Source organism: Chelonia mydas, chromosome 13 (genome assembly GCF_015237465.2).
Source record: "Chelonia mydas isolate rCheMyd1 chromosome 13, rCheMyd1.pri.v2, whole genome shotgun sequence".
Lineage (NCBI taxonomy): Eukaryota > Metazoa > Chordata > Testudines > Cheloniidae > Chelonia > Chelonia mydas.
Genome location: NC_051253.2, coordinates 20,375,313 through 20,391,645, shown reverse-complemented (window position 1 = coordinate 20,391,645; position 16,333 = coordinate 20,375,313). Strand labels below are relative to the sequence as shown.

General features: G+C 52.9%; 2 protein-coding genes across 5 annotated transcripts in view; both read right to left on the bottom strand.

Annotated features, from left to right (window-relative positions):
* The window catches only part of SYS1 (SYS1 golgi trafficking protein), a 51,768-nt gene that overhangs the window by 266 nt on the left and 35,169 nt on the right, over positions 1–16,333 (bottom strand). The window lies entirely within an intron of this gene.
* DBNDD2 (dysbindin domain containing 2) overlaps positions 1–16,333 on the bottom strand; it is a 55,841-nt gene that overhangs the window by 5,969 nt on the left and 33,539 nt on the right. For 2 of the 4 annotated variants that reach the window (XR_006285534.1, XM_037915263.2), the window contains exon 1: positions 9,310–9,556. The exons of the other annotated variants lie outside the window; for them this stretch is intronic. Coding sequence is in view for 1 of the 2 variants with exons in the window: in XM_037915263.2 (XP_037771191.1) it covers positions 9,310–9,352 (43 nt within the window). In the remaining variant the exon portion in view is untranslated. Of the gene's footprint in view, positions 1–9,309; positions 9,557–16,333 lie in introns of those variants that run through there. 4 annotated transcript variants of the gene reach the window in all.

Genomic DNA, 16,333 nt, shown 5'->3' with positions numbered 1-16,333 from the left:
CTCCTGCTCTACTTTACCTATGGGGGTGCATTGTGATTTGGTAGCAATGGAAGAGGTATTACAAGCCATGGAGCTTGCTCCAGCAGTGCAATCTGTGCTGGGGGCCACTGCTACTGACTCTTCTCCTGTGATACAGCCCAGCCTGGTGTCCACAGCTGCAATGATCGTCCCATGCTTTGGGCTTTACCACCTTTCTCCCACGGTTCTCAAAGCACTCTACAAACTTTAACGCTCACCCCCTCTGTGAGAGGGGCTTAATGTTCTGTTATCCCCACTTTCCAGAGAGGGAAACTGAGGCACAGAAAGCAGAAGTGACTTACCCAGGGTCACCCAGTATTAGAGCCAGGAATAGAACCAGGTCCTCCTGAATCATAGACCTCTGCTCTAACCACTATTCACTGGTTCTCAAACTGTGGGTCGGGACCCCGAAGTGGGTCGCAACCCCATTTTAATGGGGTCGCCAGGGCCAGCATTAGACTTGCTAAGTCCCAAGGTTTGGGCTCCAGCCCACTGTCCCTGCCACCCAGGGCAGTGGGGCTCAGGCTCCAGCCCCCTCTCTTCCCCCACCTGGGGCAAAAGGGCTCAGGCTCCGGCCCTCCACCCCCGGGGTCATGTAGTAATTTTGTTGTCAGAAAGGGGTCGCGGTACAATGAAGTTTAAGAACCCCTGCACTAGATGACACACCTGCCTTTCTTGGCAGAGAAGAAACATGGCATCCCAGATGTTGAACATTCAGGACTGTGTAACCAGAGAGCTCAGGTGTGTGTGATATGGGGTAGTCTCAGCTCCAGCCTGTCTCACACTGGTTTTCCTGCTGCCTAACAAAGGCTTAATCAGAGAGTTGCCTTTGAATATTAATACAGCAGAAATTCTCCCAGGAACAGGAACTGACCCTGAGTGCCAGGGATACTGGACTGAGAAATGTGACAGTAAAAAAATGGCATTAACACCCCCACCCCCACCTGCAAACACTCCCCTCCATACACCAGTCTATAATCCCAGTCCCCACTCCCCTCACCACACACACACACAAACAGGCTCCTCCATTCGCCCCACTCCCCTTCACACACAGCCAGCCTGGATCTTTGCATTTGCATTTCTTTCATCCCTCCCATGGTTTAACTCTGCTCCCAAGAGCAATGAGGAGCCACTGAGGGAAGAAGGCTGAGCCCTCCACAGGGAACAAGGCAATGGAGGGCCAGTTCCTCCTAAGCACAGCAGGGCCTGTCTCTGTCCCTCCTGCTTTAGGAACCCAGAGGAGCAAAGAACCAGCAGCCCTTCTAGCTTGGCCAATTGGTTTCCTGGGCCCAGAACCACTAAGGTGTTTGAGTTCAATGGAATTTAGGAGCCTAAATACCTTTGAGAAACTGGGCCTTGCTGGTGTATCCCAGCAGCTGCCTGGATGCTCCCAGACTGGAGTCTCATTCCAGGGTCCGTCTCTGCTGCTCTTGGCCAGGCAAGGAAAATGTGACAACCCAGCCGGCCAGGGCAGAAACCAAGGAAACCAAACAAACATCCTAGCGTGTCCCCAGACATCCTAGCACTGACCAAACCCACCTCCTGCTGCTGGAAGAGGGGGCGGGGGGATCCCAGCAAAGGGCAGCAATTGCCTGGGATCCCCACCCTGGCTGGCAGGGGCCGTGTCTGTATCAGGACCAGAATGTTATAACACAGGACCCCAGAGGAAACAAACTTCTTCTTCCTTCCCCTCCCACCCCCCAACACCTGCCCCAGGGAAACCCCTCAGGGCTAAACTCCCTGCCCAGACACCTGCCCCAGGGAAACCCAGCAGGGCTAAACTCCTCCATCTGAAATATACCAAACAGGAACCAGCTGCCAATGCTGTGTGACTTATGGCTCCTGGTGACCTGCACATTTCCCCTGGGATTCTGTATTCATTTCTGGTTCTGCTTGTCCCATAACTGCTGGGCCCATTTCCAGGCTCCAACCTGCCTGGCATAAGTTCTGGTTCCAAGATGCCCAGCACAGATCTAGGCCTCCCCACTTACTGCAACCCGAGAGCTCAGTGCAAGCCCCTGCTGCTGTCTGTCTCCTTGTCCATTGCCAAGGGCTGGGTTGGCAAGGTGCCCATGCAGCCAGGATCTCACACACTTTGCCAAAAGACTAAACCCCATGTTGAAAGCACCTTAACAACATGTCGAGATTAAGCCCATTTTACTTTCCTTGCTGGTCTCACCATCTGCTGCTGCAGTGGCCAGGAGCTCATTCTCCTCCTTATCCTGGTGCAGGGCCACACAGAATCCAGGCCCCCACCCCCCACCCCTTCGCCCCCACACATACTCGCTAATCCATTGGCAACTCCAGAGCTGTGTCAGAGAAAGCCTGGGAGGCAGAGAAGGGCTGGGGGAACAGCTACGGCACAGAGGAAGGGAGGAGACTGGGGTGGTCTAATTACAAAGCTCTGGGCTGCACAAAGAACAGGTTAACCCTGAAGGATTGTGTCTCCCTCAATTAGCATTGAGGTAACTCTGGGCCCCTTTGGCAGCCCCTGCAGGGTAGCTAATGACTAAGGCTACAATTTAGTTATGGAGGCCACGGCAGTCATGGATTCCGTGACTTTCCCGGACTTCCGTGACGTCTAGGGCTTCAGGAAGCGGGACTGAGCGCCCCTGCCCTAAAACAGGGGCTGGCTGGAACCAGGACCCTGCAGCCCCAGCCCCGCACCTTCCCCCGGGAGGCTGCAGCCAGAGATGCATGCCCCAGCTCTGTGGGCTTGGCTGGGGCTGCAGGTGGGGCCACGCGCCCAAACCCTGCGGTGTTCTGGGCTTGGCAGGGGCTGCAGCCGGGGGCAGTGCGTCCCCCTCGCAGCTTCCCAGGGCCATGTGCCACCCCCGGCTGCAGCTGAGGCTTGGTGGGAGCTGCAGCCAGGGCCACGCACCCCTTTCCCACAGCTGTGACCAGCTTGCGGGGGGCTTGGCCTGTCAGTCCCCCCACATGGGACTTCAGTCTTCCCCCCTACCTAGCCCTGCCCCCAGGTTATTTTTAGTAAAGTCACAGACAGGTCACCGGCTCCGTGAATTTTTGTTTATTGCCTGTGAGCTGTCTGTGACTTTTACTAAAAATAACCATGATCAAATCTTAGCCTTACTAATGACACAGCCCAGCTGCATGGAGCCTGCCCTATTGTGCTTTCCCACCAGGGCAGAGTCACCAGCTTCCCACTGCTCCAGGAAAGCTGCAGCTATAGCATTGTTGGAATCCATGGCTAACAGGCTGGACCATCCAGTGGCTTGTCACAATTTTCCCAGGGAAAGTGGCCAGCAAATTCAAGTACCAACAATATGGTGTGGAGAAGTCAAGGTTCAGGTACTGAGGGCATTAAGCAGCTATAGTGAAACCCCTGAGAGCTGGGGACACTTTGGAGAAGGTGATCTGGAAGTTCTTGCACATCACACTTCATCCCAAGGTCCCTCGTTCCCCATATCCTTGGCATCAACAGCGTCCACAACCACAGGCTGGCTTCTAGTTCATCGCTTTGTGCTGCGAGTTCCAAAACCACAGCATGACTCTTACTATGTGTTTGTACAGTGCCTAGCACAGCAGGGCCTGTCCTCAGTCAGGGTCCCTAGATACTATTGCACTATCAATACGAACCTAAGAGATCAAAAACACTGCCGTTGGGGGCCCAAGAGCCAATGTGTTACAACTTCACTTTTCCGTAGAGCAACAAGCACCATGTGATCTACTCGGTGCACCTATTCCAGTGGAACAGGGGACACAGTGGAAACAGGGACACGCTGACCCCAGTCACTCTAGTGTTGGAGGAAAGCACAGTGCCCTGGGTTCCCTTTGATTTGAACCCTGTCTGTAGAGGTGAGCTTCCAACCTCTGCCAGAAGGAGGCACTGTCTGTATGGGGCGGGGAACGCGCAGCTATTCCAGTCTCAGCCCCTCTCTCCAAGAACATTGCAGGATAAAGGATAAGGCCATCCTAAGTCTGCAATTTTCTACACTGTTAATGCACACGTCATACATCTCTCTCCCAAGACATGACAATTACAACCATGGGATGTTCCAGGCCCCCAGGAGGAGATGCAGGGAGGTGGCATGGGCTGGTACACTAACAGTTGGTGCTGGTGTGTTACTCTCACTCACGAGTTGTGCTAGAGCCTCAATGGGGAAGATGTGCCTGGATGTATTAGCAAACTTGTCTGTAAATTCCTTGGCAAGCTTTTCTTAGCGAGCTAGGCAGCCGGCACTGAAATACCATTATGTAACTAAGGCAGGCATCAAGCAAGATGTGCAGCGGGGTGACTGACTGGTGACTACAGTGAGAAACTGAGATGGAGCCTTCTTCCCACTCCCTCATCTCAGCTCCCTCTCTCCCCTCCCCCTCGCTCTGTTCCTGTATCTCAGGCACTCTAGGAGGTCAAGAGCTCTGCTCATGTATTTACAGCTAAATAACCGCCATGGAGGAAATAAAAGAGAGTAACATTCCCTGTCTCTGCCCTTCGCCATGTGACTGATGGTCACATTTTCCTCGCTGTCAGTTGCTGTGATTGTCTCATCGGGATGGCATGTTCCCAGCAAGTGACACACACACTCACACAATGCAGCCCCTGTGCGCTGCAGGGAATTCATTCTGAGGTTTAAATACCTGCTGGTGGTCTTTCTTACAAGGCACTCAACCAACAGGCTGAGGCTTATGCACATTCGCAGCTGGGACACAGCACTGCCTTCCCTGGATCGCTGACCCCCCAACACATCAGGTTGTCACTTCCCAAGAGTGTGAAATGGCACCAGGCTCCCTGCTGCCTTCAAATCCTTCCGGCTCTTGCTGCTCATTAGGCACCAAAGCCTACAGAAGAACTGGACCTGAATGCAAGTGTGGGGACTGAAGGAAAAGGAGCCAGCCTACCACAGGCCCATGAGAAGGAAACATATATGGGGATTTCCTTCTACTGCCATTGCTCAGTTTCTTCTGTCCCAGCCTCTCCCAGCAGCAGGAAGCAATGTAAGGAGCCAGGGGAGGTGTTCTGGTTCCAGAGACTCCAGTGCCACCCTGCCTTAGCAAGAGGTACTAAAAGAAACAGGGCAGATTTGCTGGCTGGGTTGCACAGCTGGGATTCTCTGTCTCTCAGCATGAGACCCTGTAGGGTGACTGCAGGAAGGCCAGACATGGAAGGTGCTCATAGCTCCTCTATTCCCCATCTTCCTGCAGGAAACATAACAGTGAACGGCGCAGGAGTGCCAGCCGCAAGGAGCTCCCAGCTATTCCACACCAGCAGGGAATGGTGCCGAGCGCTGGCTGTGAGTAGCTCCCAGCGACTGAGGGTGACATGAGCCCTGGGGGTGATATGGCTGAATGGATTCTTTGGGACACAGTGAGATCTTTTCATTGATTTCTTGGGCTCAGAGCTGAGCACACGGCAGCTTGTCTGGCCGTGTTTCCGCTGGGAGTGGACACGTTTGTCATTTTCCATTGTCCTGCTGGATCCTAGTACAAACCCCACTCTGTGCACCAGGCAGTATGAATGGCGGGGGGGGGGGGGGGGGTGAGGGGGGGGGCGGGCTGGCTTGTTAAAGGAGGCACAATCCAAGAGGAGATGGAGAGAGGGTTTTCTTTTATTGATGTCTCTTTAAATCCCTTGAAAACTCCCCAAGAGATTAAAGAAACAGAGTAAGCCATTAATGGGGTACGGTCAGGGGGAAAGGGGAGGTTAACAGAGTATAAATGAGGGAAGGGGGTACACTCTGCAGGGTGTGGATCATTTCTCTAGGGAACAACTCCAAGGAGCACAGCTTCACACCCGATCTGGCCATGCCATGCCTGGGCATTCCCTCAAAAGCATCACCCCAGGTCCTGTGAACCGGAACAGGGACACACTGACCCGGTTCACACTAGTGGTGGAGGAAATCACAGTACCCTGGGCTCCCTTTGATTGGAGTCCTATCTATAGAGGTGAACTCCCAACCCCTGCCAGAAGGGGGCATTACAGTGAACAGGCCGGGGCAGTGACGTTTTGGGGAGCTCGCAGCTACTCCAGTCTCAGCCCCTCTCAGCAAGAACATTGCAGGATAAAGAGTAAAGCCACCCTAAGAATTTGCAACTTCCTTCAGTCTTGGGGAGAGGCAGCTAGAGCAGAACCCTTGCAATGACCTAGAAGAGGCCTGTGGCAATGAGCTGACCATAAACTGGATGCCTGGAACCTGCCGAATGCTCCTGTACAAACTCTCTGCCCAGCCTCCCTCTCAGATTCTGATTGCGGCAAAAGGAAAAAGTTAAACCCAAACCCGCTGGGTGAGAGGGAGTGCACAGAAGGCGGGGAGAGGGAGGGAAGTGGTTTTAGCAGAGACAGAGCAGGAAAAAACAGGAGGGCGGAGAGCAAGAGTGTCAGTAGGGTGAGGAGGTGGCACCTTGTGATCCTGGTTTCTGACATGGATTCTTCGTGAACGGTATTCCAGCCAATCTTCAACTCCTCCGTGACTCCACACTAAAAATATCCCCACAGCCCAGAGCTCTCTCCCTAGGAGAGTCCGCGTCACAAGACCCTGCTATTTACAGGGCCTGATTCACTTGACATAGAACCCTGAGCAGGATAAAGCCAGGAGAGCATTAGGGAGGATAAGAGGAGGTGGGGAGGCTCATAAGCCACACAGGGGACGTCTACATAGCCCATGGCAGCGAACCTCCCCGCCCAGGTCGACAGACTCGGGCTACAGGAGCTTGCGCTAGTGCTCTAACAATAGCGGTGTAGACAGCGCTGTGAAGTTGGAGCTCGGGCTCTGAAGCCTAAGGATGGGGGTGGGCTTTACAGCCTGAGCTCCAGCCCAAGCCACAACTTCAAAGCGCTGCCCACACAGCTGTTTTTAGAGTGCTAAGGTGAGTCCTGCTATTCTGCGTCTGTCGACCCGGGCTGGGAGGCTCGCTGCTGCGGGCTGCGTGGGCAGGCAGCCTGGGCACCATGTTCTGCCCCACACACCGGAGCTCTTCCAAGTCCTGCAGAGAGACTCGTTAAAGGAGCTGGGATACCACCCCGTCTCTCCTCCCTAGCTTGGCCTGGAGCTGGCCTGGCTGTGCAGAGACCTTCACTGACCCGCTGTCTGCTCGGCTCCATGGAGCTTCTCTATCCGGGTTACTTGCTGCTTCAGGGGTTTGCTCCTGTCCTTAGGTTCCACAGGTGACAAGAAGAGATTTGCCGTTCCGGATCAGACAATGGTCCAGCCAGCCCTGGGCCCAGCTTCTGGGAAAGGCCAGTGCCTGGTGCTTCACAGGAAAGCAGCCTGCACCCCCACCAAAAGGAATGCCCCCAGCTGAGGGCACAGAGCTATCCATGCCAGGATAGGGCCAGCCCTTCCTGCCACCCAGCAGCTTGAGAGATCATAGAATATCACAGTTGGAAGGGACCCCAGGAGGTCATCTAGTCCAACGCCCTGCTCAAAGCAGGACCAATCCCCAGTTTTTGCCCCAGTTCCCTAAATCGCCCCCTCAAGGATTGAACTCACAACACTGAGTTTAGCAGGCCAATGCTCAAACCACTGAGCTATTCCTCCCCTGGATGTGACTGCCTGGATCTCAGCATGTAGAACTACTAATGATATTACAATGGATGGAAGGATGAAAAGGATGGAGGAGCCAATCACCATGGGGCATAAGGGCAAAGAGACTTCAGGGGAGGCTGGTGCATGGTGACTGCAAGATGGAGGCAGGGGGGTTGGTGGCTGTGCAGAGGTGAGCAGCCAGGAAATAGGGATTGTAGAGCTGAGGGCTTTGGTGAGGGAGCTGCTGCTTGGTCGGGTGAAGAGGTGCACTGCACGGGGAGGGGACGGAGAGGAGCTGGTGGGCGGGTTGTTTGGGGTGCATGGAGGGATGTGGGAAGGCGCTGGTAGAAGGGCGTGGGGTTAGTGGAGGGATGTGGGAAGGCGCTGGCGGAAGAGCCCTATAGGGTGTGTGGAGGGATGTGGGAGGGCACTGGAGTATGGGCTGAATTGTCTGGGGAAGGACAGAGAAGGGCTATGCCCGTGGGAGGAGAGGGCTGCAGTGTCCATGGGACCACTGGTGGGTGGTGCTCTGCCTGGTGCCTGTTGAGAGCACGTTTTGCGGCTGCTGCCTGTGGAGTCTATGCTGCTATAGCCGGGGCCAGAGCTAAAGAATTCACTAAAAAAGGAAAGGGTTCAGAGAGCCGTGTGCCAGGGGCAAGGCATGGGGCAGCACAGCCCCACTGGGCTAGCACTTCCACACGGACAAAAGCCCAACTCCCCCCGTCAGCCCAAGACACACAGCTCACTCCCTTACCCTCTCAGTCAGTACCTCCCTGTACATGGGCACACACAGGCACACACAGAGGGGACTGACTGACAGAAGGCAGGGAGGCGGCTAGACAACACGGGTATGTGGCTGAGCAGAAATTGCTCGTCTGACTAAATTTACAGAGCAAACATTTGGCTGAGAGAGATGCACACAGTGCAAGGCTGATCCAGGTGTGGCTGAGTGGGTGTGCAACGTAAGTGTGTGAGAGAAGGAGCGAGTGGGTGTAGGTGAAAGTTGTGTGAAACAGACGGGAAGTGTGTGTGAGTCACGGGTGACGGCCAGTGCCAGTGCCCATGATATATGACACTTTGGGGACGGGGGTGAATCAGCCGCTTTCTGTACAATAGTCAGGATTGTTCTGGGCTGTTGACCACTGCAAGATAATTGTGAATCCCTAAACTCCGTGTTTTAAGTGGCCTGGAAAAAGCCCAGGGGTGGGGGCTGTTTATGACAATCCCAGCTGCAATAAATGTCATGCACTGGTAGGGCAGCACTTGCACCCTTAGTGATCCGACTCAGTTTTAATTCTTTTTTTGCCAGGACTGTGACCCATGGCGACCCTGTCCCCCTGAGCTGGGCCCACGTAAGAGCTGCAGTGCAGCAGCGTGCCCCCCTCCTGCGGGAGGCTGCCCAGGCGGGAGGCAGCTGCTGTCTGCGCGCCTGGGTGAGCGGGCACTGGCCTCCGGCTGGCGGTGGTGACTGTGCCCGGGGTGCAGCTGGGATACAGGGGGCTGGTCCAAGCCCCGCTCGGTGCAGCGGGCATCAGGAGCCTGCCCTCAGCCTCACGTGGGTCTCAACCCCGGGGCGCTGTCCGGGCCAGGGAGGGTCCCTGCGGCGGGGAGCGTTAGAGCCCGGAGCAGGCGTTGCACGGGAGGGGAAGCGGGCGCCTCCTGCCCGGTCCTGCACATGTCCCTCCATGCCTGCTCCCGGACAGTCAGCGGCAGGGTGATCCCACCCACCGAGCCGGGGGGACCCTCGCTGGGAAGCCACCGGACAAATAACCCACCCCCGCACCAGCCTTCCCGAGACGGGACTTACAGGGCAGCCTCCTGCTCTGGCTGTGAGCTCCGGGTCCGGACATGGCCAGCAGCGGACGGGCGGGCGGGCGCTGTCTGCTGCAGGCAGCCCAGGGCGCGCTCAGGGCTGGGCGGGTGCAGGGGGCGCTGCAGCCCGGAGCACGCTGCTCATCCCTCCAGGCAGGGCAGGCAGCGCTCCAGCGGGGCTGGCCCGGCCGAGAGTGCAACTGGGGCTGCCTCCCGGGCCGGGCTGGCTGGGGCTCGGCAGACTGTACCAACTGCGTGATCCGCAAAGGGGGTGGGAGTGCGGCTCGCACGGGCTGCGGGCTCCCGCTGGCTGTACCAAAGCCAGGCGCTGGAGCCTGGGGCGGGGGCTGCCTGCGAGGGAGCGCGCGGGCAATCGCCTGTGGCTGCAGGGGCAGCGGGGCGGGAGAGGGAGCAGGAGATGCGGAGGTCCCCGTTAGGGCGGCTGGGAAGCAGGTGCAGGCGGGACCCAAGACAGCCTGCACCGGGCTGCAAGGGGGGTGTCTATGGCGAGCTTCTCAGCTCTGACCCTGCAAACCCTCTGCCCCCTTCCAGGCACTGCAGCGCCGGCAGGCTGGCCCTGTTTGCACAGGATGGGTTCTCGCCAGGGACACAGTGTCACCCTGAGCTGAGTGGCTCTGGCAGGCACTGGGGAACCGTGCAGTAAGGGGGCACCGTGAACCATGGCACTGGGAGCAGGGGGAGGAGAGGTGACCTGCCCGGGAGACCCAGGGGAAGCAAGTCAGGGCCCTTTTCTCACCCCTCCCTGGGCCGCAGCATGGAGCTGGGGTTGCACTCAGCACTGCAGCCTGAGGCCTGCCAGCAAAGGGAGCCAAAGAAATGACACCAGCTGGGAAAAGCCAGCATCCTTGCTGCACTTATGGCAGAAGGGGGTGGATAGGATATCAGCTTCCCTCCATCCCAGTGCAACAGGCTGCAATTGCTGTGGAGAAAGCTCATATATACAGAGCGCAAGAACTGGCGCATCTGGAAAACTGCCTCTCCCTGCCTACTTGGTGCTAATGTTAATAATTAATGTCTTATGCTTCTCTATATGCACTGCTCATATGATCATCAAGCAGGCAATGGGTTGCAGACTCCATTCTTATCATAACTGATTCCCTGCGTCTCCAGTACATAGATTCCCTTAGAGGCCTCTGTCAGCCTCATATCCAGCATGTTTTCCTCATTAGCTCTTTGGCTATCACTGAAACATGCTAGGCTTGATTCTGCTCCTAGAGGAGTCAATGGCAGAGCTCTCAGGAGCAGGGCCTCTATTTCCTTCCTCCGTCTCCACAGAGTGACTCAGTCCCTCCGTAGTGCCAGTCCCTGCTCTGGACAGACAGGATCTGATTACAGCCAGGATTCACAACTCCTCAGAGCATGATTTGCTCTCCCTCCTCTGCATGAAAGGGAGTTTCCCACAACCAGTGTCAGTCCCACCCAGCCAACTGCCTCAGAGGGTTTGCATCACCACATTATCAGACAAGTGGAGAGGTTGGACTTGTTTGCATCAGCTGTTCCTGACTTGGACACTGTTGCTTTGCTGCCCTCCTGACTTTGGCCCCTTGACATGGTAGTTGTAACAGAAACCCCTTGCCACCAATGGTAGTTAACCTGCTATGTTAGGAGGCTGGTTTGAGGGAGGGAGATGATTCACAGCTCATGCATGGAGGTTTATTTGTGCAGATCTGATGCCACTGGTTCCATCTGATGCAAGTTAAATTAATTCTGAGGTTTCAGTTTAGCCCACATGATTATTTATCCACTTCCAAAACCCACCCCAGAGTTCCACGACTATTTCTGTCCATAGCCTGGGGTCAGGATTAAAGAGCATTGGTAGGGGCACAGGACTGGAAGAGCAGAGGGACTGCAGGTCAATATTATGGGGTCCCAGTAGAGTGTTTGTGAGCGGCTCAAGGTTAGAATAAGAGGGCCACTGCAGATCTGGATTGAGGTATATTGGTAATGTACAAAAACCTCTTGCACTGCCCCATCAGTATTATGAGGGGTTTTAGCCAGTAGCATCACTTCCTCAAATTCCTGTCCCACACCTTCCTTTCTGATCTCCCTGATATACACTCTCAGCTATGAGAGCTAGAGGCCAGGGCCAGGGCCTCAGCCCAGATCTCTGCTATAGCACAGCTCTTTTTCTAAATTGGCACCAGTCACTAACGTGAGATATAAGGCCAGACTCTGCCACCCTGATTCACAGTGAGTAGTCCCTTAGTCTGAGTAGTCCTGTTGATTTTCATTAGAGCTAATTGAAGACTAAGATACTACTCAGTGGGAATACGAGAGGCATAATCTGGCAAATAATAAATAACAACACAACAAACATGCACTGCTCTGCTGTCTCACTCTTTACTGTTTCCATGGCAAAAAGTATCTTAATTCTTAGAATTAAGCAACATCGCCCCCTGCATGTAGCATACATTGAAGCATCCTGGCATTTTATCATAGAGCCCCACTGCCTGTTGAGTATCAGTTTTACTCAAATTAAGTTAACGTAAACCAGCCCTGCAAGTTCCAGCTTGGTCCCCTCTGCTCTTGGCCATGAATGCCTGGCCTGGGGAGAAAGGAGAGAGGCAGAGGTGGAATCGCACTACACAGCAATCCATCAGGAATGGACACAAGGGGCCAACAGCATGTAGCCCTGCTCAGGTGGAATCCTACTTCTCTCTGACAGGTACCTGAAGGGCCTGGCTCTTTTCTTTACACCAGCATCACTTGCGGGGCCAATCAGATCTCCTTGAATTGAACTGTCTCTCTCCAGGTCATCACAGTAACTAGTGCCCAAAATTACTAAGATGATATCATAGTCACAGGTCAGCTGCGAGCCCTCATTGCAAACCTAGGGGGAAAATGGCTCTTCCATCACCATGGCACAAAGTTCAGTTCCTGCCAGAGCTCCTGAGGCAAGCTGGTAATCTGAGCACTCTGATCATCAGAATAAAATGCAACGTGACTTGTTCCTCCTGCATTTCCTGCTCAGGTTTCTTTCTTCTATTATAGGTTTGCAGAAAACAGGAGGTTACTCAGGTCCCTGACCACTGGGACAGGGTGGGAGGATTATGGAATAAATCAGCTGCCAAGTGAAAGGTGAACAAGCCCCAGCCAGGCACTGAATCATAAAGCAGTGAAAATAGATCTTATTCTTTGCAAGCACCATGTGTAAGAGGCTGTACATGAGATGTGGCTTGATTTGTTCAGTAAGTTGCAGGAGTAAAGATGGAAATTGGCTTTTTGCCATGGACGTCCAGGGTTTCTTTCCTAACAAATTACAGCTGAGCCAGAGTGCAGCCCATCCAGGCTGAAATGCCATCTCTGATCCCTGCAATCTTGCAGGTCCCTTAAAAGGGAGATTTTGGTCCAGGATAGATGGGAGCCTGAAAAGTTCCCATCTATTGAAGAAATATGGCTGCTGTGAAGTGAACGTGTCTCACGTGGAGCTAGGAAGCTTGGAGGAGAAGCACAGAGACAATGGCAGGGCTGGAAATGGTGGATGATTCCAGGTCCATTAATGCGGCTTCTGAGGCAATGTCAGTGATGTGATGGGAGGTTATACAATGGGGTAAATTAGGCTGTCTCCTGTTTGTGCTGCTTCACTAGATGGATGCACCACTCTGACCTGTTCAAACCCCCATGCAAGTCACCTGCTAAAGTTTCAGAGCAGGTAGCTCCTGTCTTGGGGCAGGTGAAAATCACTGCACAGATACATCACTGGCCTAGTTAGTGTTTGCCAGAACTGAGGAGGAGGCTCATAGCAGGAAGTAGCATCTTTATTGTCTCCCCCCCCCCCCCCCGCGCTCTTCTGCTGGCAGCAAAATGTGCCTAAAGCGTAGATGTTTTGGGACTTGGGGCTCAGCTAACAGAAAGTTGTTGAACTAGGCATCTCAACTGCCCCTGAAATGCTGTCCCATGCATCTCCGCCAAGGAGCCACCTCGCACTCCACAGTTAACATCTGCCCCCTGGTGGGTGTGAAGTGGAGAAAGGGAAATGTTTTTACCCTCGTGAGAACTTTGTTTTCTATGACTCTGACAAGCTGCTTTATTTGGGGTCCAAACAATAAGCAATACGGCCACCAGAGCAAAGGACACTTTGACTTGTCAGTAGAGCTCTGCAGAGAACAGAAATTCCGTTTCATGGAGGATTTTGAGATTTCTAATTTTTTTTTTCTGAACAAAATCTGAAATCTTCTGCAAAAGAGAATTCCAAAACAGTTTCATTTCAAATCAAAATGTTTCATTTTGACTTTATTTTATAGTATGACAATAATTCTAATATAGAATATAAAACAAATTAAAAAATAAAAAGGAAAGGTTATTTCAAAAAGAAAAATCAAAATGTTTCATTCTGAAAATGTTGAAGTGGGAGTGTTTCAACACTATCTGAACTATTTCCCTCTCCTTCCCCCACCCATTTTATTTTCCTAAATGAAATTTCAGCAAAATCAATACAATTTCATGAAGCGTTTCATTTTTGATGGAATTGCATTTTCAGCTGGAAAACTGTTCCAGCCAGGTTCTTCTTACCTGCTCTACTTGTCAGGTTTTCCCCACCATCACCTGGCCATAGCCCACATCCCTCAAACCAGAGGCCATTCTGTCTGGTCTAACTGTACTCCTAAGTCACTTGGATACATCTGAAAATGCCCTCCACCCCCAATTATAAGTCTTCCTTACTGCTAGATTTCCCATCTTGTGTGTGTCTTTTAGGCTTGGGGCAGGGACTGTCTTTATATTAGGGTGTTGGTACAATGCTAAGCTCATTGTTGATGTTAAACAAATAAATCAAGGCTAATGACTAGCCAGAGCCCTGACATTCAGGAGCTTTTATTTCCCCCCTGTTTTCACATCAGCATGAACATTCAGTTCACATTTTTAAAGTGTGAATTCAGCACCAGTTACCCGGGGATGGGTGTAATCTTTGTTCTGCATGAATGGCCCACAGGGATAAGAAATGAGTTCTGTGTCCATGGCCCCTTCACACCTTAGCCTCTCCTCTGCTGAGAGCACCAGCCTATGCCATAGGGGAGGATGGATTTTGTGATGTAGGCAGCTGCCCAGAGCCACCAAGTCCCTTCACTCAGGGGCCATCATCAACCACCAGATGGCAGTGACTTCTCAGGGCTAGTGAGGAACTGATGGTCTATATAAAAAGGGCTGCCTTCCTCAATCCCTGAGCCACCTAGTCCATCTCAGTTAAACACATTATTACTGTAGCACCTGCAGCCTTTGTCATGGACCAGGAGCCCATTGTTCCAGCTGCTGTACAAACACAGAACAAAAAGACAGTCCTTGCCCTGGGTACACTAATCCCTTCATTTTAAACATTCAAAGAACTGAAACGCAGAGAGGACGGTCTGTGAGCCAGCCACTGGTGGTCTATTTAGTCCACTATCCTGCCTGTATACTCGATGTCCCTGACCAACTCTGCAATGCTGCATATCAGGACTGATAGGGATTTCCCCCTACCCCTTGCCAACCAATCCCTCTACACTGTGAAGCATGAGAGTTCATCACCGCTGTGCCTTTGTACATACCTGCTTTACAGTGCTCTGCCCACATCACTTTCAAGAACAGTCAGACACCAGACATGGTCCCCTGGACACTATCATAATCACTAAGGAGAGGAAACTCAGAGCCAGATTCCCAAATGGATGGTGGGGGACCCCTTGATTCCTTCATAACCCTCCTCATCAGCTAGTTCCACTCAGCTGTGGAGTCTGCACTGCGAGCATTTGTCCTTCCTTTGCCCCAGCTATTGTTAAAAGCATCAGAAAATGCTCCACAAATTCTCGAAGTGGTTGATCCAGAGATCCCACGAACAAAGCAGGAACTTCAATCCCTTCTTGACTGCCCATCTACCGAACAGGACAGTGCCCCATGGCCTGAGGTGCAGGGACCCAGTGCCAACACCTCCGAGCTTTACGCAGCATGTTAGCAAGGCAACTTTCACAGATGAGATCAGAGCTGCTGATTTGTTTATCTTGAAAGGACATATCTAAAGCAGAACCGGGTCCCCCTCCACCCCAAACCTGCAGAATTCAGCCTTTGTGCTGCAGCGCCTGTCTCTTCTATGCCGTACTGATTAATCGATCATACACTTTGACCCCACTGAAAGGAGGGCGGAGGCAGAGAGAGTTGGGAGAAAAGAGGGAGAGCTTCGAACAGGAAAATACCAGCAGCAGTTTCAAACAGAGCAGCATTGCTAGATGCATACACAGGTACATGTGCCTGCATGCACACACAAACATACACACATGGGATACATACACACACTGGTAAAGCACTTTTGAATACAGCAGTGTTTTACACACAGAGACATGCTACTAATACGCTGACATGGATGCAGATGCATTGCTGGATATAGATACCCATTTTAAAACACATGCATATACATACACAGGTCAATACACACTCACACCCATGTCCACATACAACAGTGCCTTCAACCCAGCAGCATTGCAGGCACACACACTCGCACACACAGGTCCACCATCCCCAGGAGTAACAGGGACAGTAGCAATAGTAACAATCTTTGTTCAGCTAGCCATCCTGGTATTAAAAGGAGAAGCTAGCACTCTCCTTGTACTGTATATTTAATCACGGGCTCTGTGTTTCCAGCCCCATTGGGGCAGCTCCACTCTCTTGGAGATCAATCTACTGAAAGGCACATGCAGTTTCAGCTTTCCTGCCTTGTGTTCTCTCTCTCTCTTTGGCAGGTTTCCCTCCTTTCCCTCATGTTCTTTGCATCCCAGGCTTGATTTCACCTGCCTGCTTTCTGGGCACCGATTTGATATTTGTAGAAACTGGAGATGGAGAAGGCCTATTCTCTCTACTCTCTCCTGGGGTGGGGAAAGGTGCAAGATTGTTCTCTGCCAGTAGATTTGTTAGTCCATTGTTAAATGCCCCAAGTGATGAGACTCACAGCCTTTGCTCTGGTAGCTGTTCTAATCCAGTGGTTCTCAACCAGGGATCTGGGGGGGCCATGAGCAGGTTTCAGGGGGGGTCACCAA